Source organism: Musa acuminata, chromosome BXJ1-3 (assembly GCF_036884655.1).
Source record: "Musa acuminata AAA Group cultivar baxijiao chromosome BXJ1-3, Cavendish_Baxijiao_AAA, whole genome shotgun sequence".
In the NCBI taxonomy this organism is placed as follows: Eukaryota; Viridiplantae; Streptophyta; class Magnoliopsida; order Zingiberales; family Musaceae; genus Musa; species Musa acuminata.
Genome location: NC_088329.1, coordinates 3,724,071 through 3,751,616, shown reverse-complemented (window position 1 = coordinate 3,751,616; position 27,546 = coordinate 3,724,071). Strand labels below are relative to the sequence as shown.

General features: G+C 40.2%; 5 protein-coding genes across 5 annotated transcripts; 4 read left to right on the top strand and 1 right to left on the bottom strand.

Moving 5' to 3' along the window:
- The first annotated feature begins 3,913 nt into the window (after nt 1-3,913).
- LOC135617400 (3-oxoacyl-[acyl-carrier-protein] synthase I, chloroplastic-like) lies at nt 3,914-10,113 on the top strand. Its single transcript, XM_065117526.1, has 7 exons — nt 3,914-4,565; nt 5,868-6,299; nt 7,749-7,922; nt 8,965-9,078; nt 9,159-9,260; nt 9,539-9,605; nt 9,689-10,113. Exons 1-7 carry the CDS (start codon nt 3,918-3,920, stop codon nt 9,754-9,756), a joined length of 1,605 nt encoding a protein of 534 aa, XP_064973598.1. The 5' UTR covers nt 3,914-3,917; the 3' UTR covers nt 9,757-10,113.
- A 3,068-nt stretch (nt 10,114-13,181) lies between these two features.
- LOC135617396 (trihelix transcription factor ENAP1-like) lies at nt 13,182-14,718 on the top strand. The gene has a single exon (XM_065117515.1). The coding sequence runs from the start codon at nt 13,394-13,396 to the stop codon at nt 14,534-14,536; it is 1,143 nt and encodes a 380-aa protein (XP_064973587.1). The 5' UTR covers nt 13,182-13,393; the 3' UTR covers nt 14,537-14,718.
- Nucleotides 14,719-14,744: 26 nt separating this feature from the next.
- Nucleotides 14,745-19,223, bottom strand: LOC135617379 (uncharacterized). The gene is made up of 8 exons (XM_065117496.1): nt 18,831-19,223; nt 17,061-17,208; nt 16,821-16,971; nt 16,123-16,248; nt 15,962-16,042; nt 15,669-15,861; nt 15,315-15,582; nt 14,745-15,207 (listed from the first exon to the last, which is right to left on the bottom strand). Exons 1-8 carry the CDS (start codon nt 19,221-19,223, stop codon nt 14,930-14,932), a joined length of 1,638 nt encoding a protein of 545 aa, XP_064973568.1. The 3' UTR covers nt 14,745-14,929.
- A 3,122-nt stretch (nt 19,224-22,345) lies between these two features.
- On the top strand, nt 22,346-25,770 carry LOC135617388 (uncharacterized). The gene is made up of 3 exons (XM_065117506.1): nt 22,346-23,105; nt 23,735-24,938; nt 25,570-25,770. Exons 1-3 carry the CDS (start codon nt 22,497-22,499, stop codon nt 25,629-25,631), a joined length of 1,875 nt encoding a protein of 624 aa, XP_064973578.1. The 5' UTR covers nt 22,346-22,496; the 3' UTR covers nt 25,632-25,770.
- Nucleotides 25,771-26,435: 665 nt separating this feature from the next.
- LOC135635958 (uncharacterized) lies at nt 26,436-27,026 on the top strand. The gene has a single exon (XM_065147444.1). The coding sequence runs from the start codon at nt 26,436-26,438 to the stop codon at nt 27,024-27,026; it is 591 nt and encodes a 196-aa protein (XP_065003516.1).
- Nucleotides 27,027-27,546: the final 520 nt, after the last annotated feature.

Here is a 27,546-nt window from a genome sequence, read left to right as displayed (position 1 = left end):
AAAGCATACATCTGATCTTTTCCATGATGGTGCGGTTCATCCTCTCTGCAATTGCATTATGCTAAGGTGTACCAGGAACTGTCATCTCATGTTGGATCCCATGCGACCTGCAATAGTCATTAAACAATCCCATATACTCACCACCATTATCTGATCTTATGCATTTCAATTTCCTTTCTGTCTCCCTTTCAACCCTGGCATGAAACTCTTTGAAGATATTAATAACCTGATCTTTGGTCTTCAAAGCATAAGCCCAAACTTTCCTGGAAAAATCATCTATAAAAGTGACAAAATAAAGTGCACCACTTATACCAAGAACATCAACAGATCCACCAGGAGTTTTTGTCCTCAAAGGACCACATACATCTGTATAAACACGGTCTAAGGCATGCATTTTTCTAGACAAAGCAGCACTAGCAAATGAAACTCTATGTTGTTTACCAGCCAAACAATCAATACAAGGGTTCAGATGTATACCTCTGAGATCTGGTAATACCTCTCTCTTGGAAAGAGCTTGCAGCCCCTTCTCGCTCATGTGTCCCAATCGCCTATGCCACAACTCCATACTGAAGTCTTTCTCTGTAGCATTTAACTGCTCACCATAAGCTTTAGCCTGCAACCTGTACAAAGTATGACATTTCTTTCCATTAGCTATAACAAGAGAACCCTTACTGAGCTTCCATTGCCCTCTGTGAAATCTGCTTTCATACTCTTCATCATCTAGTCTTCCAACTGAAATTAAATTTAGCCTCAAGTCAACCACATGCCTCACATCCTTAAGTACCAACTTACAGCCAAGGTTGGTCTTTAAATGGATATCACCCATGCCAATGATGTCTGCTGTGCCATAGTTGCCCATCTTGACAACACCAAAGTTTCCAGACCTGTATGTAGCAAAAAACTCCCTCCGTGGTGTAGCATGATAAGAAGCACCTGTGTCAATCACCCACTCAAGATCCTGACACACACAAGAAAAAATATCATCAGAAGGAGACAAAATCAAATAATCACCACCCTGCACTGTAGCTGTAGTATTATCCTTTGACTCTGTAGACTCCACTTCTTTTCCCTTTTTCTTGTTCTTCTTAGGTTGCTTACATTGGTTCTTGTAATGTTCTTTCTCACCACAATTATAGCAAACAATATCTTTTCTTGATCTTGACTTGCTCCTACCCATACGTGAACTGCTTCTAGACTTTGACCTTCCTCTGTTCTCTGAGATAAGTGCCTGTGAATCATTCTGAGATGTTGCCGAACTCTTTCTTCTCAACTCCTCATTCAACAAACTGCTTGTTACTTGACTCATAGTGACAATACCATCTGGCGCAGAATTACTAAGGGAAACCACCAGTGTCTCCCAACTTTCTGGTAATGAACTGAGAAGTAACAATGCCTGCAACTCATCATCAAGAGACATTCTCATAGAGGATAACTGGTTAGTAATACTCTGCATTTCATTCAAATGCTCAGCAATAGAAGCACCCTCTCTATATTTTAGGTTCACAAGTTTTCTGATCAAAAAAGCTTTGTTGCCGGCTGTTTTTCTTTCATAGAGACTTTCCAATTTTTTCCAAAGAGAATATGTAGAAATTTCAGTAGAAACATGGTGAAATACACTATCATCAAGCCACTGTCTAATAAATCCAATTGTTTTTCGATCTAACCTCTTCCACTCATCATCTATCATAGTTGTAGGTTTTGCACTATCCCCTTGCAAAGGTCCATACAAATCTTTGCAATACAAGAGATCTTCCATTCTTGGTTTCCATATCATCCAATTATTTCCATTCAAACTAATCATGTGAGAAATATTACTGGCCTCCATGTTCAAATACAAAAATTAAATCATCAAAACCCCGCTCTGATACCAGTTGATGGGGATATAAACAGGAATAACCTTTGTATAGGAACAAATACTAGAAGACCAAAATACGCAGCGGAATAAAATGGAAACACAATCAATCAGAACACCAAGATATACGTGGAAAACCCCTTCAATGTGAAGGGTAAAAACCACGGGGCAAACTAGAGATAATCCACTATGAGAATAATGAATATACAAATCTCAATCTCTTGCCCAAAACCCAAGCAACAACCACAAGAGAATAACTGGGATACAAGGATCACGTTACTGCCCACAATATCTAAAACCTCCCAAGTAATCTCAGCAAGAGCCTACTGTAGATTTGATCTAACCTGAGATGAGAACACTGCTAGATGATTGTGAACAGTCTCTCTGCGTTGTCCTTGTCTTCTTCCCTTTCTTTCTCTTCCTCTTCTGCCTTGTTCTCCTTCCTCTCTTTGGAATCTCGTCGCTGCAAAGATCTGCCTCGTTGCTGCCTTTTTATAGCTTTAATCTGCCTCTAAAACGCAGCCACCACACCCCCTAATCTTAATTAGGGTTAGGTTAAGAGGGGGTGTGAGCTGTGGGCTGATAAAACCCACATGGGCTAAATATGGGCCATCAGCCCAACACACACGACATACCTTATCTACTACAAACCATATATCAAACACATCTTGCTCTCTTCATCTTTATCGTTCAGCACAACTCTTTGTTATTAAGCATAGTTGAGATCCTACCTAATCGATTAATTCTAGATTTAATTTTTTTTAATTTTAAGCTTATTTATATTAAATCATCTTTAAGTTTATAAGAATATATTAAAGTTAATATATAAAAGGGGTCTCATATCACTTTCCTGATTCTCACAGAATAATTAGGATTTGACATCCTTTAATTTCTAGATTGAATTTATTCTTTTTCACCCTATAAATAGGACTATAATGCACATAGAATTAAAATCAAAGTTTTCTTTTTTTTTTTTCTTTTCCCTTCTGACAATTAACATAATTTATTTTTGTTAGATATGAAAAAAATTTGACGATTATTAATTATTATGTTTATATTGTAGTGAAGAAGACTCGTCCTTAATAACGGAGGATATGATACTCATGCCACAATTAGGAGATGGAAGACACACGAAATAGAGTCGTCGTCCTTCCAGCGAGAGGGTTTGTACAGTAATATTCTTGCATGATTCTTAGTCAAAGCGAAGCGAGTCAACTCTTTGCATGCCCACGTTGACTTATTCCCCCACGCTGCTGCATGTGTATCCATCACTGACAAGCACATGGTGCATGTCAATTCCCTAGATCCAAATCCAAATCTGTGGAGATTCCAACCCGAATCCAGATTAAAACAAAGAAGACAAATATCTAATTTTGCGCCAATGATAACAACAATAATAATAATAAAAACGTTTATTATTGGATACAGTTAATATTTATATCCGTGAAACAAAATTCATACTTCCAAGATTATTTTCAATTTGGATCAGGTAATTGAGTGACAGGAGCTGTTGAGGAGCAGACGAGAGAGGGTTCTGGAAGCTCCTAGAAGGTTTGGCCAGAATGGCGGCGGAGGTTACGCTCTGGAAGTGGCCCCGCCTTTTTTCTGCGAATAAATCTTATTATATATACATTATTATTATTTTCAGAAGAATTTTTCGTGAGATGTCCTTCTTACCTTTTACTGGGCTGGACTTATCGGTACAAATGGCCCTCGGTAAATACCCGAATCCATAAACAAGGTCGGTGAAGAAGTACACTTATGATGCTCCTCCGGAACATTGCTCCTACATGGGACATGAATGAGGCTGGATCAGCTCATTCATTGTGTCTGGTGAACCACATTAAGGCTCCCCCAGCCCTCATTGCTGCTTGCAGTCAATCATATTTAGCCACGTCACAAACGCGGTACATCGGCTTCATCGCCTCGATAGCCGGCCGGCCCGGCCCGGCCCCGCTCAGATCGCTGTCCTCTGTTCCGGCGGACCAACCGAATCGCCACACAAGTGCTTCGGATCCGCTGTCTTCCAGAAAGACGTCGGCCCGTGGGACCCGCTCTCTGTGGAATGCGTTTCACGTTGATCAACGGAGATTCACATGTTTGGTGTTTAGTCGAGAACGTCGGATGCGATAATGCATCAAATCTTCTCCCTCGACGTCTCCGCCTCCCCTATTCTCCCTCCCTCTGCTTCGAGCTCCCATTTCTATTCGCGTTTCGCCCTCTTCCCTCCTCCCAGAATTCTAGGGTTCTACCCAGCACCGGGATGCAGACCCTCCGCGTCCCTACGATGGACGGCCTCCGCCTCTCCCCCGCTACGCCGTCCGCCACCCCCCGACGTCCCTCCCTCCGCCGGCCCGCCGGCGCCAGCTCCATCCGCGCCTCCGTCGTCGCGGCGGCGCCACGCCGCGAGACGGATCCCAAGAAGCGGGTGGTCATCACCGGGATGGGGCTTGTCTCGGTGTTCGGGAATGACGTAGATGCGTACTACGAGAAGCTTCTGGAGGGGGAGAGCGGGATCGGGCCCATCGACCGGTTCGACGCCTCCAAATTACCCACGAGGTTCGCCGGGCAGATCAGGGGGTTCTCGTCGGAGGGGTACATTGACGGGAAGAACGACCGGCGGCTCGATGACTGTCTGAGGTATTGCCTTGTCAGCGGCAAGAAGGCTCTCGAGAGCGCTGGCCTCGGTGTCGGCAGCCAAGCAATCAGCAAGGTATGGCATCCTCGCATTTCACTAAGAAGTATAGTTTAAGATTCACATTTTACGGACCGGAGAGGAGATCTGGTTCTGATCCATGTCTTGCCGAAAAGATCAATAATGGGTTGGAAGATACAAAGCTGTTGTGTCAAAGAGATTCTAAGATGTTTCTGGTAAAGGTTGGTACTGCTCTCGTAAAAAAATCAAACCTTTGGTCAATGAAATCAGGTTCTTCCATCTGTATTTCTCTGTTCCTCAAACAAGAGCAGAAAGCTGGGGATATGATAAAGCCCTATATGAAAGCTCAGAGCATTATCTAGCCTTCTATAGAGGCTTGTACCATGGTGTTCTAAATGTTTACTATCTTTAACTCTTGTCTCTCGGTTGGAATGCTATATAATAGGAATATCATCGGAGGTATTTTACAGTGCTTTGTCGATATATAGATAAGGAAAGGAGGGAAAGTATTTCTTTCCAGAATGGATAACTGAGCAATATTATGCCACTAGTGATGGTCGCTTTGTTTTCAACTTTGAAATTATTTAAACATGGATGGTAACAAGGAAAGATTGCCACTTACTGACTTATTGTTGAGGTTGTGGGGTGAAACATAAGTGGTAAAATGACATTTGCACAGAGTGAACTCATCATTTGCAAACAACTCTTTGTCAGTTTCCTCAGCACAAGTATGAGAATAATAGAACCACATGTGTTAGCTTAAGGACACAGTGTCAACTTGTTATAGGATAGTTTGTTAGTTTGATTTCTTGTTCAGTAAAAGGTGATCTATTCCCATATCTGTTAACTGTGAATCTGGCTTAATTAACTTTCAACTTCAGACAACTTAGTCTTTTCATGCTCATTTTAAGTGTTTGCTTATATAAGGTGCCTCATGTCTTGATTGAAGAAATTTGGCTAAAAATCAATTTCTTGCGGTTGCTAAAAAGTCTGGCCTCGATCTAGCTTGGCTTCCTCATGTTGCTACCACATTAGTTCAGCATTTAGATATTTCTAAGGATTTTCTCATAATGCATATAATGGTCAAACTAAGATCATTCAAGCCTTCTTGTTCAGTTGCCATCAAGCATCAGTATCGTTCTAAGTTTGACTAGTGATACTGCTCTTGGCAGAGCTAATGGAGGTAAAGGACCATGTTGCCTACCCCAACAGTTGGAACATTATGGTCTGCTGTTGTTGTTGTGCATTTTGTTTTCTCTAAAGGTTTATAACCTTAATACAATTTGTCATATAGTGTATATGTTCCATCTTTTACTTTACTCACTTAATCCTATGCCAATGACCATGTTTTGCTGGCAGATTGACAAGGTTCGAGCAGGTGTGCTTGTTGGCACAGGCATGGGTGGTCTTACAGTGTTTTCCGATGGTGTTCAGGCTCTTATAGAGAAAGGCCATAGGAAAATAACTCCATTTTTCATTCCTTATGCTATAACAAACATGGGTTCTGCCTTACTTGCTATGGATATTGGATTTATGGGCGCAAATTACTCCATTTCAACTGCCTGTGCAACCTCCAACTATTGCTTTTATGCTGCTGCTAACCATATACGTCGAGGTGAGGCTGATATAATGATTGCTGGGGGTACTGAAGCTGCCATTATTCCTATTGGTGTTGGTGGGTTTGTCGCCTGTAGAGCACTGTCCCAGAGAAATGATGATCCAAAAACTGCATCAAGGCCATGGGACACAGGTCGAGATGGTTTTGTTATGGGTGAAGGTGCTGGTGTGTTGGTATGTATCTTCATATACATGGTATCTTTCATGTTGTGCACCTTATGTTTAACTAATAGCTTGGTTTCTTAAATTGAATATAGCTTTTCCAATGGGTAGTTCTTGAGCTGAAATAATTAAGACATTTTTCATGCTTATGCATTTCTTTTGGTACAATTTTTTTCACTTATAATAATTTTCCATGAGTTTTTCCTACTTGTCCATATATGTATATTTGGTTAAGAAAATATTGTACCATTTTTTGTCTCTTTTCGGTACTTGTGAGTCAGTGTTTTCAAAAGGCACTCGGAGCTCACCTAAGCCCAGGCGCCAAGCGCCTCAAGTGAGTGCCCGAGTGAAGTTGGGTTGGGTTTCAAGCCTAGTTCGATTGGATGAGCAAATTGATTCAATCGAACCAACTGATGTACCCTAACACAACAATCCCCCTCTCCCCCCCGACATCCCAAGTGAGACAAACCCAAAATGAAGCTCTACGTCCATCGCCGCTGCCCTCTCCTTCCTCCAGCAAATAACATTATGCTATGTTTTACAAAATTAGTTAGGGTATTCAGCAAATAACAAAAGTGTAAGTGAAATCTCCCATACCATGGACTATAAATAAACCTTTTATAACATGATCTTCAAATATTGCATTTTCACATATTGTAGAGGAATTGCCATAGTTTCCAACTGTATATTAAATTTTACTGATTGTTAATCTCTTTATAGTTGTCTTTCTCTATCCCTCTTTGAGCCACCAAATTAAATTTGCTTCCTGCCCCTATGTTTCTCTTTGAATATTACCAGACCACTGGGACTGGTCCTCATTTTATATTGATAGAACTCTCAATTGTTCACTGGTGAAAGCAGGTCTTAGTGTACTATTCATACGAATCCCACCACATTTTACTGCAACTTCCTCTTGTTGGTGACTAATTTTTGTGGTCATGTTATTTCCTAACTGCTAAAATGATTCATTGAATCATGATTCATGAAGGCACCAATGTGTAATTAGTGTGAACACAAACTCAAAAGTGTAAGTGATGGTTTAACAAGCAATAGCAAACTTTGTACCTGAAAGCTTGTTCACACCTGATATCTATTCTCATGTTTGCAGTATGTGACAGAGAATTAAAGCCAGTGCATGGTTATTATGAGTTTGTAGAATTGTTTATTCCTGTTAGTTTGAGAAATGCTTGGAATGAGCAACAGAAAACGCACAAACATAACATTTTTGTTTAGTTATATCAAGGTTTTAAAATTTTCAACTTTATTGGTGTCTGCCTAGTTATTTTGCTGGATATTGGATATGTGATGTGTCAAATTACCATACAAGGCAAAATACATAATACACTAGATATTAATTTTCTGTTATGGCTAGACACATGAGATGTACTCCGCAGATATTTTGTTCATCAATATATTCATTATTGCTTTTTGTTGTTTCTTATGATGTTTCTTGAAAAACAGGTCATGGAGAGCCTTGAACATGCAATGAAGCGTGATGCACCAATTATAGCTGAGTATCTGGGAGGTGCTGTGAACTGTGATGCCTATCATATGACAGATCCTAGAGCTGATGGTCTTGGAGTTTCATCTTGTATCAGGAAAAGTCTTGAAGATGCTGGAGTAGCACCAGAAGAGGTAAGTCAATTATCTTTATTTGTGTGAAGCATTTAAATATGTTTGTTTGTTGATTGTCATGCATGTATAAACTTTCATAGCAGTGTTGTATTTCAGGGTAAAATTTTGTTGAAAGTTGCAAACTCCATTAAATTTATTTCTAATCAGCATAATAAGTGCCACTTTTAGTTAAACATGTGCCTGTGCACATTTTCAGTTCTGTTGGTATCTATTAACCTGAGCATTCATATAGGGACCATCTTCCTCAACTATATTTGTGGCTAAATTGGTTATTTTCCATAATTTAACTTTGTTGGTGGGCGATAGGCCAGCATCTCCTAATTGCTTTTGACAAGCCATGCTTCATTCTTCTTATTTGTCTTCTCAAACCTCTAAGATATTATTGATGCAATTAAAGAGATCGTCTGAGCTTGTCTGAACCACTTTAAGACCATTTAACCTTGGTTGCGGATGTCATGGATACAAGCCATGAACAGAACTCCTTTTACGTGCTGGAGCATGTCTTTGACATTTGTCCTTCTCCCTTGACACTAGATTAGTGGGAGCCTCATGTTTTTGGTGCCCTTTTTATTCTCAACTGACGCTACCTCTTCTCACCAGAATGCAAGCAATATTTCTTACCCAGGCATTAACACATGCAGATTTATGGTGCATCTACAAAATTTTCCACTATTATCTTTTTTATGTAAAAGGCATGTAAGAAATCATTTCTCTGTGAGTGAGATATCTTAAATTCAAAGTTTTCTTTCAAGTCTTTCATACATTGAGCTTTTTTTTTTAATAATTTGCAATATAACTATCCTGTTCTTTTTTTTTCTTCTGTCAAATAATATTCCAGAGATGTCTTTAAATTGTTTTATGCAAACACAAATCTTCTGCTTTATAAACATCAAACAACTGGCTTTAATGGTCATCTTTCCAGTTGCAATTAGTTTAGTTAAAATTCCACTATGCTATGAAGAATCAGTTATAATGGTTCAGTTTAGTTACAAGAACCATGTTTGCATATCGTGTCCTCCTGACTAAGATGTTTTGCATACAGGTTAGTTACATTAATGCTCATGCAACTTCCACTCTTGCGGGTGACTTGGCGGAGGTAAATGCTATTAATCAAGTCTTCAAGAACCCATCTGGGATTAAGATGAATGCAACCAAGGTGAGCTCCATCTGGTGTCAATATTCTTCAAAGAACTTGTGTTGCTTTAACGTTTTTTTCTAATTTGTTCTCTTGTGCAGTCTATGATAGGGCACTGCCTTGGAGCAGCAGGAGGTTTAGAGGCCATCGCAACAGTGAAAGCCATCACTACTGGATGGCTGCATCCTAGTATAAATCAATTTGTAAGTAGGAAGTTGGCTCTTGGTGAAAAAGCAAAAAGGATGTTATCTAAAATGTGGTCATATACGGATGTAAACTTTTATGTGAACAAATATCAAGTCCTGGTTAAAGAAAACATATTAACATCTTTTGAATATTGTAGTTCCTATTTGAGCACGAATTCGTAAGATTTTTTATCAACAAATTAAATCCACCCTGTAAAATTACAAGAGGACAAATAAATATAATGTCCTTAGCTTGTAATTTTGATTTAACTTATTCTCCTTTGCCTTCACCACAGAATCCCGAGCCAGCAGTTGAGTTTGATACAGTTGCTAACAAAAAGCAGCAGCATGAAGTTAATATTGGTAAGTAAATTAGTTTCTCTCTCTCTCTCTCTCATGTTGGTGAGTATACATTCTCGCTTCTCTTTCTGACTGCATTTATGCAGCTATCTCAAATTCATTCGGATTTGGAGGGCACAACTCTGTGGTGGTATTTGCACCTTTCAAGCCATGATTCTGGTACACTTTTTCTGCCCTGGGCCAACTGGATCTTGTCGAGGAGAAATTTCAGCAAATTGTTTGTAGCCTTTTTAGGTGACAGAAATATTTGTGCGGAAGTAGCTCCAAGGAAAGCTTATGTTTAAACTCGAGAACCACCACTGGAGAGGTTTGTTGGACATTTTACTTCAAAGGACTTTTCATCTCGTGTGGCACTCTTTATGTTCCCAAGTACGTTGTTATTGTCATTCTTCTTCAACCACAGTACTCCTGATTGCTGTTTTAGTTCACGAAGATTGCATATTCTGATAATATATGAGATGTCTGCATTTTGCTTGTGATGTAATGAAATAACAAAGCAATTTTCATTTGATTTGCATGTTCATACATTGAATTTTGTTTCATAATGACTAAAATGCCATTTGATAATATATGTTCATACATTGATATTTGAGTCTATTATTATTATTATTATTATTATTATTTTGTTCCCCTTTAAGATGCTTTTCTTGTCACACAAGCCCTTTATCTCTCATTGTTGGTCTGTCAGTATTGCCCTTTCTCCCACTTCATGTTCCTACGCCCTCTTATTGAAATCCTCTCTTATTCCTTGTCTTCTTACATTTATTGGTATCATTTTATGATTGTCTTTTCTCTTTCTCTCTCTTTCACCAACTAGTCTATGAAACAAATCTTCCTCTTTGACTTTGTGAAGCTTTCTTTATAATTTTCTGTGTTCCACCTGTTTAGCACCCCTCAGTTGACAAGGAGCACATCATCCCTACAACCTCTCTTCTGGGGTTTCTAAAGATATATATATATATATATATATACCCTGAACTTGCAAAGGCCGACATGCTTGTGTCTGAAATTAGATTAGAATATGATTTGAGTGTGTTGTGATAAATGTCGTTTGTATATAATAAGCAAAAGCCTTTTTTATCTTTGTGGGTGTGAGTGAGCATGTCGGCCGAATCTATCTGCTTTAGAATGGGTTTGATACATGCCTTGATTTGTCTCACTCCTCAAAGGATGAGGAGACTTAAAAGTTGAGGCATCATCGCCAAGAGTATATTATTCATTCAGGATAGGTGTCGTACGTACGGTTTGGTTTGATCCCTTCAAGGTGGGATGGGATGATGAGAGAGGGACTCGTCGTCCACCTACCTCCTCTTTACCTGTTCGTATGATTTGGGCTCGGTTCAGCATTTGAAAGTCTCTGCCACAAACAAACGTTGAGGACACCAAATTCTTCCTTCCGGTCCATGTACGTAGTAATATATATACGTTACATGGACCGGAGGATAAAGGGGAGTGAGATGGTGAAACACCACCCTCTCCTAGAAGAGTAAAAAAATGTTCCTTGCATCCCTTTCAAATTCAAAGGACATAAGCTAAACCAAACAGATTAGTGTCAAAGTAATATCGAGACTATAATATTCCCTAACAAATGTTGTAAGGTGGTGCCAATTCAGTCCCATGAATTTGATACCACCTAAACAAGATTCCCATGCAATGATGATCTTGATGAAGATGGGATAGAGAGAAAACCAAAGCTTCATTTGTCGTGCGAGTGCAAAAGTAATGATTTGATGTATTGGGTCAATCACTATGTCAAGTAGCTTGAACTTCCATGGGATGAAAAATCAAGAACAAAAATGATGAAGTTCTTTGGGACCAACATGAAAATCAAATTTGAAGGAGTTTGTCATGAATCGTGATACTCCACTATATGTGAGAAATGTCTCGAAAGAACATCCTCCCTCGTAATAACAACTACGACCTCTTTGTAAAGGGGGGCGACGAAGATGAAGAGGGGTTGATAGGGACTGACGAAGGCGAAAGGGTCAGAGATTGATTTAGTCCAAAAGAATATGAAAAAGTGAAAGACATCCTTACCCTCGTAAAGGGGATTTGGGAAATTACAAAGCGTCCTTTGTCTTTGATGCGATTGAATCATCATTTGTCTCTAACATGATCGAATCTAACTATGAAGTATCTTTTATCTCTGACATGATCAAATTCAAGCATGAAGGGCCCTTTGGCTCTAACACGATCAAGTCCCGCCATGAAGTATCCTTTGTCTTTGACACGACATAACTTGACGATGAAGCATCCTTTGTCTCCAATACAATTCAATATGATCATGATTTATCATTTACTTTTGATGCAATCAAATTCATAATCGAATTTGATTAGGAAGCATGGTTGATTCTAACCATGAAGCATCCATTATCTTAGACATAATCGAATCTGACCATGAAGCCTATGACAAGAACAAATTCGGTCATGAAATATCCTTTCTCTTCTATAGGAATGTGACATAATTCCACCATGAAGTGTTTTTGTCTTTGACGTTATCGAATCCAACCGTGAAACAATTTTTATCTCCGACAAAATTGAATTCTACTATGAAGTATACTTAATCTCCTAACATACTAAAATAAATAATAACAATATACATTACTCTTTTTTTCCTCTTAAGTCACAATATCTTTTTTAGTACAAAAAAAGATAATATGTTTCCAAGACTCTCATGAAGGTCATAACTCTTTTTTTTCTCTCTTACTTACTTGACTAAGATGAGTCATCGTCGGACATGCTCCCAAAGGACACAATTCTTTTTTTCCTTTTAATTACTTACTAATTAAAACATTCATTGTCTCCCAACTTAAAACATCAAACCATCTCACTCTCTAACTCCGAAGCTTACGATAAGCTCTACGAGTTGGCTCAAAACCCTCGATGTGTCAGACAATCAAAATCTACAATAATAATTTGTTTAATCTTCAATGATTATGAATTGATTCATAGATATAGATATAGATCGAATTCAAATACTCTAAATTATTTTTAATATATTATATTTGATAGAGATAAATACTAAATTAAACATATTGAAGGAGTCTTACCCAATGCCTTCCCTCGTAAGCCGTGCAAAAGCTATGCTAGAGGAGATTGGACATTGGACATTCATCTAACTCAAAAGAACACACATCAATCTAAGTCACCTACAAGGTTAAGCAGGGTATCCTGGTTGGACATCTTGGTAAAGCATCCAATTGGAAATTCTAGAGTGAGGTTTATATTCAAATCATGCATGCAATAAAATTTAAGATAAAAAAGATCAATTTCATTACGTTCGAATTGTCGAATATGCACTAACGAAGAGTTTGCATACTATCCTCAGAGATTAGGGAAAAGAAAACACACAGCACCAAACACAAACACCATTTCGGGTTACCGCTCGCGACCGGATCGTGACGCGCCTCGTGGCCGTACCGGCCTCGCTGCCACGTGCGAGGCCCCGTTCCGGATCTACACCGACGCCGTCAACTCACCCCACGGCGACGCTCACCCTCGGAGCAGAACCGTTATATATCCGCCCGATTTGGGGAACGATACACGAAAACGTTATGCACGTTCATTGAATCGGGCGCACACAACGTCCGTCAAAAAGGCGACGCCGGTCGGCGGTCGAAACCCTCTCCCAAAGAAACGTTTCCTTTTCATTCCCCTCTTGCCTCTTCTCGGCCGCCGCCGGCTCCGGTTTCAATTCCTTCCTTTCCCCTCTCTCTCTCTCTCTCTCTCTCACGTGCCGTCGCCGGCCTCCGACGCGTCCGCCGGCGGAGCGTAGATCTCCTCATCCCGCGATGGAAGACGACGACGATACCCAGTCACCGTCCCGCTCGCAGTCCCAATCCGTCTCCCGATCGTTGTCGCCGCCATCGTCGCCACCCCCAGTCTCCGTTGTGTCCCCCTCCCCTGGCCCCTCGCCCCATCGCCACCACAACGGCCAAGTAGCCGAGGCCGTCACCGTCGCGGCCCCGCCCCACCATGCCCTTCCCCTCGCCCTCCCCATCCAGCAGCCGCGCCCATCCCCCGCGGCCGGAGGAGGCGGGGGCGGTGGGCGGGAGGACTGCTGGAGCGAGGGCGCCACCTCCATCCTGATCGACGCGTGGGGGGAGCGTTTCCTGGAGCTCAGCCGCGGCAATCTCAAGCAGAAACACTGGCAGGAGGTGGCCGACGCCATCACCAGCCGCGATGGCTATACCAAGGCCCCCAAGACCGACGTCCAGTGCAAGAACCGCATCGACACCCTCAAGAAGAAGTACAAAATCGAGAAGTCCAAGGTCTCCGCCACCGGCGGCGGCGCGACCTCCTCCTGGCCCTTCTTCCACCGCCTCGATCTCCTCCTCGGCCCCAACCACAAGCCCGCGCCGCCGCCCCCCGGCAGCGATATCCCCGCCGGCATCCCCATCCGTCCCCCGGCCGGCCTCCCTCAGCTGATCCCGCAGCGGCCGCGAACCAGCCAACCCGCCCGCAAGAAGGCGAGGTCATCGCCTCCCTCGGTGTCTTCCAAGTCGGCGGACTCGTCCGGGGACTCCTCAGACGGGTTCCCGCCGCCGCCACCAAGGGCAGCCAACGGCAAGAGGCAACGGCGAGAGCCAGAGGAGGAGGAGGAGGTGGGGGGAGGGAGGATGGCGGGGCTGCGGGAACTAACGCAGGCAATACTGCGTTTCGGACAGGTGTACGAGCGGGTAGAGAGCTCGAAGCTGCGGCAGGCGCTGGAGATAGAGAAGCAGCGGATGGAGTTCACGAGGGAGCTCGAGTTGCAGAGGATGGAGTTCTTGATGAAGACGCAGATGGAGCTCTCGCAGCTCAACAACAATCACCACCACCATGGAAGTAACAGTAGGAAGAAGAAGAGGCTGGATGATGCTGGCGGTAGCAGCAGCAACCACCGCTACCGCAACAATAGCAGCAACAGCAATAACACTGAGAACAATGGCTAAAGCAAGGCTAGGATGAACACAAGTCATTAGAAGTGTCTCTTTGCTAGTTACTAGGACAACTAAGTCTGTAGTCATCTCTGTCTATATATTATCCTTATCCTGCCTCAGGTATATTCTTTTCAAATGTTATGAACTCCAATATGTAATGGTGATCTTTTCTATGACTATGATGTCTCTAACAATCTGGGTATCAGTCTTCAGATCTAAATTAGCACAACTATAAACAGCATTCAATCATATGGTAACAAGTACAGAGCCAGTAGTTCTTTTATCTAACTAAAAGCAAGATAAAGAGTCATTTAAAAGCCTAACAGCCATAAACATGAGATTATTCCAGCTAGACACAACAACAGAGGAAGCATGGTTGATGGATGCTATGAAAGGCAATCCAAATTATAGACAGGCCGGGAGATTATCTCTGCTAATATGAGGCTTCGACCAGACATGAACCAAACCTTGCTCGTTGCCGGTGTAGATCTCATTCCTGTCCTCGTCGTAGAAGAGAGCAGTGACATTCTCGAGAGCTTCCTTGATGGTACTCCCGATGGTAGACCGGCCTGCATCTCCTCGCTTGCGAGGGCCAATCTGGAGATGAGGATCAAGCGGACATATCTTTGCTATGCACTTCCCGGTGAGGATGTCGCCCACATTGATAGAACCAACAGAAGGCACTGTAGAGACAGCAAAGAGTTGAAAGAAAAAATAAATCGTTACATGCTTGTGCTGGAAATGAAGCATAAAATCTCTAAAGTAATTGAAACATGCAAGCAAGATATACCTTCTCCCTCATCATGGCATACATTTTCGGCCTTGCAGGAGGAGATTATGAGGTCCAGGTCGGTTGTTATGTAAATGTTGTTGGTATTACAATCTGGGTGCCACAGGAGGTGGTCCTCGAATGATGCAACCTGCTCTCCACGAACATTCCACACTGCCACAGTCCTGTTTCTAAATGTCAAGAAAAGATGTTTCTCATAGAGGAAGATGAACGCAGAAGGTGTCATGAACTCTGTCCTGCTAACTTCGATGAGATCTGAATTCCACACCTGCTTTCGGAGCTACAATATGTTAGAGATGGATGAAAGAATTAAAACAGGTGAAAGGAGCAAGGGGAGAGGCTTCAGCAGTCTACATCAAGAATCTGCAGGTTCTCATTTTCTTGCTTCACCAGGAGCTTCTCATTGAACTGTTCGATGAAGTCAACCTTCTTGTTGCGGTGTAGCGAGTGATTAAAAGATTTCAAGACTTTGCCATCTTCGATTGACAGTATCTTCAGTGGTACATGACCAAGAGTTCTTTGGTACACAAGCAGCATCATGCTGGGGCTGTCATCGGTAGAAGTATCACAGTAGATCAAATATAAAAAAGATTGATCATCAAAACATTGACAGACAATAATTATAGAACATAAGAAACACATATAACCTTATTTTGATGTCCACTATATCTTTGTCACATATGGAGTGCAGTAAGGAGTAGTTCTTCAGGTCAAAAACCTTGTATGTGCTGCAAGAACACAACAAATGACATTAAACATGGCATATTTATTGCTAAAAATGTAGTATAAGATGGAGACAGCAGATTACCCATCTTGGCTCGAATATATCAGTATTTTGCAATTCATATCACAAAATTCAACAAAACCAGGCCATTTTATTGACTCAGTTTCAAAAAGAGGACACCCGGCATCCAATTGATTTCTCCTAATATATCTGCCATGGTTTAAATGTAGTAGTCAGTTTCTCAAAGGATAATCAATTTCAAATCAAAACAAATCAATTAGGGTGCAAATTGATTTCTCCGGATATAAATCACAGAGTTTCCAAAGGAATCATCAGCTATCAAGAGGTTGAATCATATTGAAGTTACAACAACAAAAGAAATGCTCACTAAAATTTTTCAAAGTCCAAAAGGAACCCAAAACAGGCAGACCACAGAATTCGTGGCACGGCTCATATACTGGGATTACAAGTCCACAAAGAAACAAGTTATATCAATATTACAGTAAACAACTTAACAAATTACCTAAAAAACCAAGATATTTATGAACACGACCAGTACGAGTTGTGATCATGAACAGGAAGTTTGGCTTAATTTTAATAACAACTCACTGAAAAGTCCTGGTCTATGTTCTCTCTTATATAGCTTCTATAGTATTTTTCAAACAACTTATAGAAGTATGTTAAATCATTTTTCCACTAGCATAGAGAGATCATGAAGGAAAATTAAGCATGTGAAGATATTTCAAAAAAAGAAAAAAAGTCACATGCATCAAGTTTCTTACTCGATTGGAGTTGTCCTGCATTTCAATGAACTGAAATGATCTGATGCATAAACCGACACCGTAATAAGAGACTCATCATTCTTATTATAAAATATGCTTCTAATAATTTCACCAGGGCTTATGTTCAAGAAGCATATTCTTTTATTTGTTGCTGTCAACAAATAAGAGGCAGATGTCAATGAGAATAAAAAAACAAACAACAACAAAGGATCAGCTGTACAAGTGAATTGGCAGACTGACTTCTACTAAAAGCAGCACATAGACCCGACTGAGCAACAACGAAAATAACATCCTTTACAGAAACAATCTCGATTATCTTAGACCGCTTCTTCAGATATTGTAGATCTGGAAACATATGGACGTCGCAATCAAAGGTGTCAAACTCTTCCTGTCATACCAAAAGAAAAACCATTTCAATAAACAAAGCAAATTATCAAGAAAAGTGATTAGCAACACTGGAAAGCAAATTATCCACTTTTGTTCATAGAATGCGTATATGCATAGAGTAGTGAGCACACAAGACAACTAAGCAAAGAACTTATATGGACCATGCATAACATGGACACAAGTAGGCACACACATATACACATGCATATACGAGTATATATCAGATTGTCGTCAAATTCATATATGTAATAAGCAAATTGACAAATAGGAATATCCATAGCCACTTTTATTCAATGAATAACTATGCATAGAGCAATGAACACATGATAAGGCTGAGGTGAATTAATTATATGAACCATACCTAAAATGAATTAAAGTAGGCACACACATACACAACACATTCACATACCTAGAATGCATTAAGGTAGGCAAACACACTCATATACATGTCAGATCTTAGTCAATCATATATGTAATTAGCAAACTGACAAATATCAAAATATGATTTGTGTAAAAAATGTACTAACACTAAATAATTGCAGCACTAAGTAAAATTTTAGTATTATTTTATGAAAATAGACTCTGGAAGACAAAGGGAATAGAAAAAGAAGGATGAGAAAGAGAATTTTTATAAATGCTTAGAATATAACAGCCAAGAAGTCCATTTCTTGCTGGATTAATGTAAGTACAGTTATACTTTATATTTTTTATATTTGTAAATGGGTAGAATCCTACTTACATCCACCCGAGGAAAATTTCAAATAGCAGAACTTGGATTTGGATAGTAATAAAAGAAATATTTTTAATAATTGTATTCAGCATGGCTCAGATAAAGAGAAGGATTTAATTTGACACCATCCAGAACACTTTGACCCCTAATCACATAGAAAATAAACTCAATAATCAAATGCATCTCTCAAAAGTCATCAAGTCCCACTTTACGATGAGAATTCTGGTCCTCTCAACATTGATCATCCAAATTCCTTGAAACATTGATATTGCAAGAAAGTTAATGCTAACATGGCATTTTGTACCATATTGGAATATGCTTAACTGGTGATATTGGCTTTATCCACCAACTCAGGTGGATGCCAGGGTTTAGATTTTGGAACATGCCAAATGCATACACATGTTGATTCCATGTCGATGATTCTAGTTCTTAGTTGCACTTTTTTGAATATTGAAAAATATGCTAGCTTATCTCTTGTATGCAACCAGCTAGTGTTGGGCTTTTCTTTCATCTCCTCCTCCCATACGATCCTCTACACTGAAACTCTTACATATATGTACTTACTGTCATGTCTGGGTAGTCGCAATTTGAGACCTTTATCAATAATAATTCTCCAAATGCCTCTGGTGGAAACTTTCCATCACTCTGTGAGCAGCTTCCTGAATTGGTTCTTCCTCAATCAGAAATATGCTTGACACAAAGGCTCTCTCCAGCTTCGTATCAATAACATATGATCTTGCCACAACAATCTCCACAGTCGCGTCTTATCATCAAAGGAACAGAGACCCGACTAGAAGCAACAACTACTTAATTCAAACATCAAAGAGAAGGAACTCGAAAACCCTAAGAAGCAGAAACCGGTACCCAATTAAAGGAGACCCAAAGGTTCGAACCTGGAGCTGGATACTCTGAAACTTCTCGGGCACACCCGTGGCGGTGACTCGGGCCATCCGAGCGAACCTGCCGATCTCGCGGCTCCTCACTATCTCCCCTCCCGCGCGCGCGCACCTCTCCTCTGCAGCCACCGCCTCCAGCACCGATGGCCAGAAACGAGATGGAAACGCCAGGGGCTGATCCGATCGGGGGTAGGGATCGAAGCTAGCGTTACGGTTCCCTAGAGCCCCATCGGTGGGGGAGAAAGGGGAGAGTGGAGAAGAGCTGTCTTCAAAAGCTGTAGCTTTCGATGTCGCTTCTTCTATTCTTCTGTTGCGTGCGTTAGTGTCCCCAAGTAGCACATATTTACCATCATACCCTCGATCAGTTTGATGAAACCAAATGATCATCATCATCATCATCATCATCATCATTATCCAAAGTCTTTGACATCACATATGATATTATTAGTTGTAATACAAGATTTCAAATGTCAATAATAACATTAAAAATCCAAGAGAAAACATCACTTGACTTTCCAATACATTTGATTAGTTAAGGTGTGATTCTTCTAAGACTAATTTGGAAGGTATATATTCGATAAGATCTCTCTAATATTATATATATATATATATATATATATATATGAAAAAGAGTAGACAAGATGAATATGATTATCTATATATCAAGCTTCGATTAGTGATAAATGTGAGTTTGGATTTAGATTTAGATGCAGATAGAGTTTGATTGAAACAATAAGCCAATTCATTTGATGTGTTGGGCACTGAATGGATGTCAACTTGGATGCCACCCATTAAGCCCATAAACCAACTAAGAATCCTCACTTGTATGTTTCCACATGGAAATAAGTAAGTTGAGTCAACGGGTAAGATCTGAGCCACCATCTTTGATACTCTATCTATCCTTCTAGATTGGATTCCCAAACAGTCAACCCATACAAATTCAACCGATTGAATGGCTAAGACTTGTCGCATCTAATCATCTGAATACTCGGTCTAAATTTCTTGCATTCTGATGGTTCATTAACATCGAGTGCAGTGGATGCACTCTGACCCAAACAAAAACCACAAAAGTGGACTATGAAGTTGGAGGAAGACTTTGAAACCTGAGTTGACTTTGTGTTGTCTCTCTCTAGAAGTCTAAAATGTCTCTTCACCACGAGTTTTATGATCTCTCATATGTTTTAGATTCTTCCTGGAGATATCCTAATTTTAATTGGTCTCTCCCTCATCATTACCTCTCCATTCTTTTCTTCCTTCAGACAAGGCCAGGTCAAGAAGGAGATCACCAACATTGAATGAGCCTCTCCATCGAATTAATGCTTCGTTAGAAGTCAAAATGCTCCATGAGAGACACAAGGGAAGTTGAAGGATCCCGTCCAATGGAGCTCTTTATTACAAATCACCTTCATCAACCCTTTGATGATATAAGAGGAGATCCATAAAATTAATGATAATAATACTACTACTACTATTATCGTTATATTATTAGTATAAACATAATGATCATGATACAATAAAATTTTCAAAGTAATTAGTGTGTGTATATATATATATATATATAGTGTTATTTTTAAAATTACTCAAATAGTGTCATTTTTTAAAACACTATCCAATATCACTATGATTAAATTGGGTTCACATATGTTAAATTGGATAAAAAATTAGTTTAAATTTTTTATCCAATATCCCTATTCCATCGTTATTGTCATAGTATACTCCACACCCACGAAGTATAATTGACTTTGTGCATAATTATGTTTAGGGTTGAGTTGTTTACGAGCATCGACTTCCATTATCGATAATATCGATTTATTTGAGTTTCTATTCTATCATCGCTAGATTGTTTACTATAGAACTTCAAGAGTTCTTTAAAGCTTATCTCTATTTCTATAAAATTATTTTTTTAAAATATAAAATTATGAATTTATTATATTTAGAAAATCTAAAATTAAATTTAGAAAATCTAAATTTAATGTACCTAAAGTTCTAGGTTGATTTGATGTTTACTATTCTGAACAGTGTTATGAAAACTTATTGTTTTATTACCAATATTTTATGCATTCTTTATAAAAATAAAATATTTGGCATTTGACCTTCAAATTAGGTCCCAAATATTTGATAAAAAATTTGACCATTAGAAAAGTTTTAATAATATGTGATGCATTGTTTTTAGTCAAAATCTAAAAACAATATATTGCATAGCAAGACTTGTCAAAATGTCTTAAAAATTTTAGAATTTCTTTTAATAGGATTTGAATAGACATATGCTAGTGTTTATTTATTTTATTTTATTGTTAATTTTTAAAATTATTTAGGCTCTGCACAATGTATCATTTTGTAATTTTAAATATTTTTAATTTATTTTTTCTCAAAAATATCATGCACTCATGTAATGATTTTTGATATTTAACCTTCTAATTATGTCCTAAACACCTAGTAAAAATTTGGCTATCAGAAAAAATTTACTAATATGCAATATATTATTTTTAGCCAAAATATAAAAAATAGTTTATCATATAGTAAGCTTTGTGAAAACACCATGAAAGTTTCAGGATAGCTTTGAATTAGATCTAGATGGATATATGTCAATGTTTTTCTATTTTAGGAATTGTTTTGATATTTTTCAGAATTATTCAGGTCTTGCATAATGTATCATTTTCTAATTTTTAATTTTTCTTAAAAAATCATGTACTCATGCAAATTTTTTAACATTTGACCTTCTAATTAAATCCCAAATACTTGGTAAAAATTTGACCATCAAAATTTTGTTTACTAATATATGATATACTATTTTTAAATAGAATCCAAAAATATTTATTTTAGGATACTTTTGAATTGGATCCAAATAGACACATGTCAGTGTTTTTCTATTTTAGAAATTTTTTTATTTTTAATAATTATTCATGTCATGAATAATGTGCCATTTTTTAAATTTTAATTACTTTATCAAATTTTCTCAAAAATATCTTACACTTATGCAATGATTTTTTATATTTGACCTTCTAGTTAGGTCCCAACAAGAAATCTTTTACTGATATATGATGTATTATTTTTGACAAAAAATAATAAACAGCAACAAAGATATATGCAATATTTTTAGCTTATAAAAACTCTTGATACATACATGTAATATTCCTTGACAATCTCACATATTTGACAATAAGCATCACATATATATATATATATATATATATATATATATATATATATATATATATATATATATATATATATATATATATATATATATATATATATATATATATATATATATATATATATATATATATATATATATATATATATATATATATATATATATATATATATATATATATATATATATTCTTGCAACGTGGCGGTTGCTGAAGCGCATTGCAAGATGCAGGAGAAATAGAGCGAGCAGGTCCACGGAGGCGGCTCCAACGTGGACGACCAAATCTACGTCAAGACCCGAGCCCGAAACGGTCATTCAACTACCTGCCGTCTCCCGACGATGTTCATATGCTCGCCAAGACGGCATATGAACGCTCATTCTTGGTACCGCAGACTGCCCCGTCGAGTAGATCGAATCAAGCGTTGGCGGGCCTTTATACCGGCGAGGGTTCCAGACCAGTCGCGCCCAATTATCAGAGAAGCCGCGGTGACCGCGGTCGCTGTTCCATGAGGTCTCACCGCCGGACCTTCTCCATGAACCAAGTCCCGACGGGAGGGTACCAATCTTCGGGGCCGCAGAGGAGTAACCAAGAGGTGATGCATGAGCTGCGGACCAGGGCCGATGAGTTGGAGAGTCTGTTCGCCGCTCGTCGGCCTGGGTCTTCCGGCTGTCGGATGAGCTCCGTAGGGGGAGTCCGACTCGGGGACGACCGGGTAGATAGCGCGGACGAGGTCTTCGACGAAATGCCGTTGGAGTCTTCGGGAGAGCCTACGAGTGGTTTGGTAGAGTTCGATGGTGATTTGCTGTTGAATATGGTGGATAATTTGCAGTACAATATGAAACAGAGTCTGTCAGGGAGTTCAAAGGGAAGGCTTTACGAGCAATACTTGCAGATGCGGGACGCGAAGCTGAGGCGAGAGCGGGGATCAGCGAAATGGGTGCGGAAGAAAGAGGTGATGATGGAGATGGAGGATGGCTTAGAGAAAATATCGGCTGAGATAGAGGTCCTATTTGGGGATTCTGCTGACAGAAAGGATTCAGTTCTTCTGGGCCATCACTCCTTGCGAAAGCAGAGGTGTTTCAGTGTTCGTTCTGCAATAGAATTCAGAGAGCAGGTACTTCTGACAGAAAATATGATCGATTATCTCGTTCTTTGCAATTTATACCTCTTGCGTTTACCTTGCTACAAATTCACATAGTTATTCTATCATCAACAGATATAAACTTTTGATTAACCAATAGAAATGGCTTGCTGAAAATTTTCACAGAACTAAATGGTTTATACATTATATCTTCCATGTTCTTGTTTGCATAGGCCTAAAACTTTGGATTCAAGAATTTAGTTGATGCTTGAAAATTGATCGAATATGTAACATTTTGATACTGACCATCCAACTGTCTAAGTTGCCATGGTTCAACTTTACTAAGTTATCTCTTGTTCTTGATAATAATTCGATAGATAGGATCACTTCAACTTGTGGTTGTGTTGTAGTGTAATGACAAACTTGTTTCTTTTCAACTTAGAATCTTAAACTAATAAGAAACTTCTTTCCCGCTTGTAATAGGAGACTGACTGAATAAAGCTTTATTATTTATGAGACTAAAATTTGTCATGTACTTGGTGGTTACATCTTCATCAATCTCGATGTATTCGTTCTACCATCCTTTCATATGGATGAAAGACTACAATTGTTTCATTGAAATAAAAAAGTTCGTAATGACTTGCTTCCTTTTATCATTGCAGCATGATATGGAGTATCTTGATGAACAGGCTCAATATGACCAACACAAATCCCTTGGCACAGTTGGCACAAGGAAGCTTTTATCTAGCAAAAGTATATCTTCCTCGACATCTCGAAACTTGACAGGACTTGTTCCTAGATCTTCAAGAACTGCCCACTCTACTTTCACAAAGCAAAGGATCCAGTCTGTATATCCTTCAGCACAAATGACTCGCGAGTCACCTGACCTGAGGAAGGAAAACATGAAGCCTCTGGCGCGACTTGGAAATGTACCCACTCATTCAGACTGGAGGACATTTGATCGAAGCAAGAGCACTGCTGCAGGTATAGACAGTTATAAGGAAGAAAGACAGCCAAGGATTCATCACACGAGAAACAGCTCTGTTAGTTTTGGTGAACTGAAAGAACTCATACCACGAAATTCTGATAGTTCTAGTCTTGCTCTATCAAGCTTTCCAAGGGAGAACAATCAAAACACTGCCTCTAAAAAGATCCAAATTAGTGGCGAGCCTAAGACATTCCTCAGGAGAGGTGGTGGCATAGGTCCTGGTGCTGGTGCTTCCATTGCTAAATCGAGAGCTTCCAAGATTCCTGAGAGCCAAAGTAATGGAGAGGATGATGAAAAGTTGGTGAATCAGCAAGAATATTCAGCAGATATGGTCAGAAACACTGATGAAGAATTCGGAAGAACAAATGAATTAGGAAGTTCTGGTGATCATGAATATGTGGCTCAAGATGATGGTTCATCAGCTTTTACTCCAAATTTTGATGAGTCTTGTTCGAATGTGGATGAGGTGCCAGGAGAAAGGGACTTACATATTCATCCTTCCATCTCTTCTGTATACGAGGCATCTGATATTGATGGCTCTGTGGATTCTCCTAGAGGCAATTCAGACACCAGGAACACTCACCACCTTAACCTGATGCCGGAAGCTGATGCTGCTAGAGTAAGAAAGAAATGGGGCGGTGTTGAAAGACTTGTCTTTGCTACTAATGAATCTGATCAACCATTGAAGGACATCAAAAAAGTGTTCAAGAAATTGTTAAGATTTGGCAGCAAAAGCAAAAATGCTGAGAAGAGACTGAACGATTCGATATCCACCTCAACAGCATCCGAAGGTGGTGATGATACAGAAGATGGTTCCAAAATGGGAAGGCAGTCTGCTAGTGTTGTGTTGCATGAGGGAAGGATCTTCTATGAACAAGGTGCTCCTTTTGCTCTTTACCGTCTTTAGCTTTCTCTTCATGCAACTCTTGTTCTAGAAGAATTGCCCGATGAGCGAAAAATCCTTGGATTAACATATCACTAGTGTGGATTATTGTTTTTGAATTATATCTGCCTGAACTAATTCATTTTCCATGATATTGGTGCAACAACTCTTAGATCTCTAAAAAGATGATAAGTATAAGGAAGAAATTAGAACTGAAGATTAAGGATTCATCTATCTGTAAACACACACACACAAAGTATGGTCCTTGATTTCAATGTACCTGCACATTCTGCATGCTCTTGTTAGACCTTTTTCTTTCCCCTTTTTTTTTTGTGACTGCTTGATTGTACTGTGTTCTTCTAGTATTGTTTTCGATGCCCTGTTGCCTTATTAGGACCTAAAATTGTAGCTTTAGTTTCTTTTTGAGAGAAAAAATTAGCTTAGTTGACAGTGGCAATAAGTAATATATTTTCTTTTCGTCGTTCAATCTTTAACCCAACCGCACAAATTTAAGCTTGTAGTTTGATTTTGTGATGTTATAATTTGCAGCTCACAAGTCATCTTTTTTGTTTGTCATTACATGGATTTGTTAATGTGACTCACTGTATGTTCTTCTCTTTTTGCAGCACCACGTTCTCTCGTTTCTTTTCCACGTTTCAACAGCAGAGGAGCCGAAGTAAAAGCTTAGCTCACAGAACAAAGGTCTTGAAATGTGGTGATTCGATTGTATGTTACATACAGTGCATGATGTGTTGTCAGAGTGTAAATTAGAAATTATTAATTCGTTTTTTGCTGAAGAAAGTGTCAGAACGTAATCTATCAGAATCCTGTGTCGAGAACACAACTGCATCACTTCGTCAAAGCCCTTCGCCCTACCTGTTGCCTTCATACAGATGCTCTCGAGTCCGAGCTGGGGAGGGAGTTCAGGCGCCATCGTTGGAGACGTCTGGAGCTTATCGATGATGCTTTTATTTTGACCATTTCTGCGAAAGGTTGACTGACGTCCGCTGGGATTTAGTCAACGATTATTTTGACCTTCATCCACGCCGTAGACTAAAGGGCACACGAGTGCGGATCGGCTGTTCCCCACTAAGCAGGATGCAGCGCTTTCACAGCGTGGACCCGCCATGCATAGTGCGTCGCGGGGAATCAGTGATGGGATTGTGCTTGGAGAGAGGATGTTGCCTGTCTTCGTGGAGGCGCCCCCACGCTTGACGTGGATAGATTAAAGTTACCTTCGCACCCAATCCTCCAACCCAACTGCTCCATGGGGGACCCACTTTGGAACCCCACCAGGATTCCACGTGTCGAGTGCGGAGACGCGGTCGTGCAGAGGGCATCGGTTCCCAGCGTCTCCGCATCACATCGGTGATGTTCAACGGCCCAGATTTCGTCTCCTTCTATATATCCCGCTCGACTGTTCGCGGTTCTCAGGTCAGAAGGTTTCTTCCCGGAGTACGCGCTCGCTCCCTGCGTTGGTGTTGTTCCGGAAATGGACCTGCTCGAAGTGCCGCTCGAGGCGGTGGCGCTGCGACTCTACTCCCTCCCCAGCTACGCCGCTGGCTCGGTCTGGGCGTGGGCCGCAGTCCTCGCCGCGGCGCTCGGCATCTGGGGCATCAGGACCGTCGGATCCAGATCCGACGCCTCCCCTCCGCCTCCTCCACTTAACGTTCCCGCCCTCCCTGCCGAGCGGGCCGAACCGCAGGCCTCGGCGGCGACCGATCGGAAGGAATTCCGACCGATCGCGCAGCCGTCCGGATGCCACGTGAAGGAAACGAACGCGGGCAAGGCACCGTTCACGGCGTACTACCACGGCGCCTCCCGCGACGGCTGCGGCGTGGTGGAGGACGACGACGAAAGCGAGGAGGGCGAAGAAGCCGGCGTTCCCGGCGTCGGCTGCCGGGCGACGGCGCTGTGGGATGGAGGCAGGCAGTTGGATTGGTTGACGGCACGGCAGCGGCGGCGGCCGGATGACTTGGGATGGTACCGTTACCAGGACATGACGGCGCTTAACGGAAGCGTGGTGAGGTTGTGGGACGGCGGCTTGACGGCGAGGCGACGACCGCGGCAGAAGCCATTTTAGGAAACAGCAACGTGTGGAGTGTAAATGCGTGTATTTCATATGTGAAAGTACACATTTGCCCTTATCCTTTCTCCTTTTCCTTGTGAAAAGAAGCCAGCGAAGGACCATTCGATCCGTGGATCGGAGGGTGATGTTGGGACTTCGGTACGGAGAATTTGATGAGGGCATCAGTATACCCTCGTGAAAATTGGCACGGGGTGTCTCCCTTGTTAATAATTATTTGATGGTTCAATAAATAATTGGCGTTATCATAATCGAACATTAAAATATTTATGAATGAATTGATCAAGGAATCGTTTGGTTGGTAAAAAGAAATAATTTTTATATCCTGTCCCTTGTTAAGTGTTGCGGAGAGAAAGATCCGATATTCATAAGTCATATTTTATTATCATTAGTACAACTCGTGTGAAATTATCTATTTTAGATAATAGAACTAAATATCATTATCAATGCTCTTTTTCGAAAAGGAGCCAAGGATTTAGAACCCTCCTTCTAATGTCAATCTAATAAGTTAGATTTT

What these genes read in the sequence shown, in the direction of transcription:
- LOC135617396 (XM_065117515.1), top strand. Translation starts at nt 13,394, where the DNA reads ATGGAAGACGACGACGATACCCAGTCACCGTCCCGCTCGCAGTCCCAA.
- LOC135617379 (XM_065117496.1), bottom strand. Translation starts at nt 19,223, where the DNA reads ATGATGATCATTTGGTTTCATCAAACTGATCGAGGGTATGATGGTAAA. An exon ending in TTCAGAGTATCCAGCTCCAG is followed by an intron (nt 17,209 to 18,830) that starts GTTCGAACCTTT and finishes TTGGTATGACAG; the next exon opens with GAAGAGTTTGACACCTTTGA. An exon ending in ATGTGCTGCTTTTAGTAGAA is followed by an intron (nt 16,972 to 17,060) that starts GTCAGTCTGCCA and finishes ATTTGTTGACAG; the next exon opens with CAACAAATAAAAGAATATGC.
- LOC135635958 (XM_065147444.1), top strand. Translation starts at nt 26,436, where the DNA reads ATGGACCTGCTCGAAGTGCCGCTCGAGGCGGTGGCGCTGCGACTCTAC.
- LOC135617400 (XM_065117526.1), top strand. Translation starts at nt 3,918, where the DNA reads ATGCGTTTCACGTTGATCAACGGAGATTCACATGTTTGGTGTTTAGTC. An exon ending in GTGAAGGTGCTGGTGTGTTG is followed by an intron (nt 6,300 to 7,748) that starts GTATGTATCTTC and finishes CTTGAAAAACAG; the next exon opens with GTCATGGAGAGCCTTGAACA. An exon ending in TTAAGATGAATGCAACCAAG is followed by an intron (nt 9,079 to 9,158) that starts GTGAGCTCCATC and finishes TCTCTTGTGCAG; the next exon opens with TCTATGATAGGGCACTGCCT.
- LOC135617388 (XM_065117506.1), top strand. Translation starts at nt 22,497, where the DNA reads ATGAGGTCTCACCGCCGGACCTTCTCCATGAACCAAGTCCCGACGGGA. An exon ending in CAATAGAATTCAGAGAGCAG is followed by an intron (nt 23,106 to 23,734) that starts GTACTTCTGACA and finishes TTATCATTGCAG; the next exon opens with CATGATATGGAGTATCTTGA. An exon ending in AAGGATCTTCTATGAACAAG is followed by an intron (nt 24,939 to 25,569) that starts GTGCTCCTTTTG and finishes CTCTTTTTGCAG; the next exon opens with CACCACGTTCTCTCGTTTCT.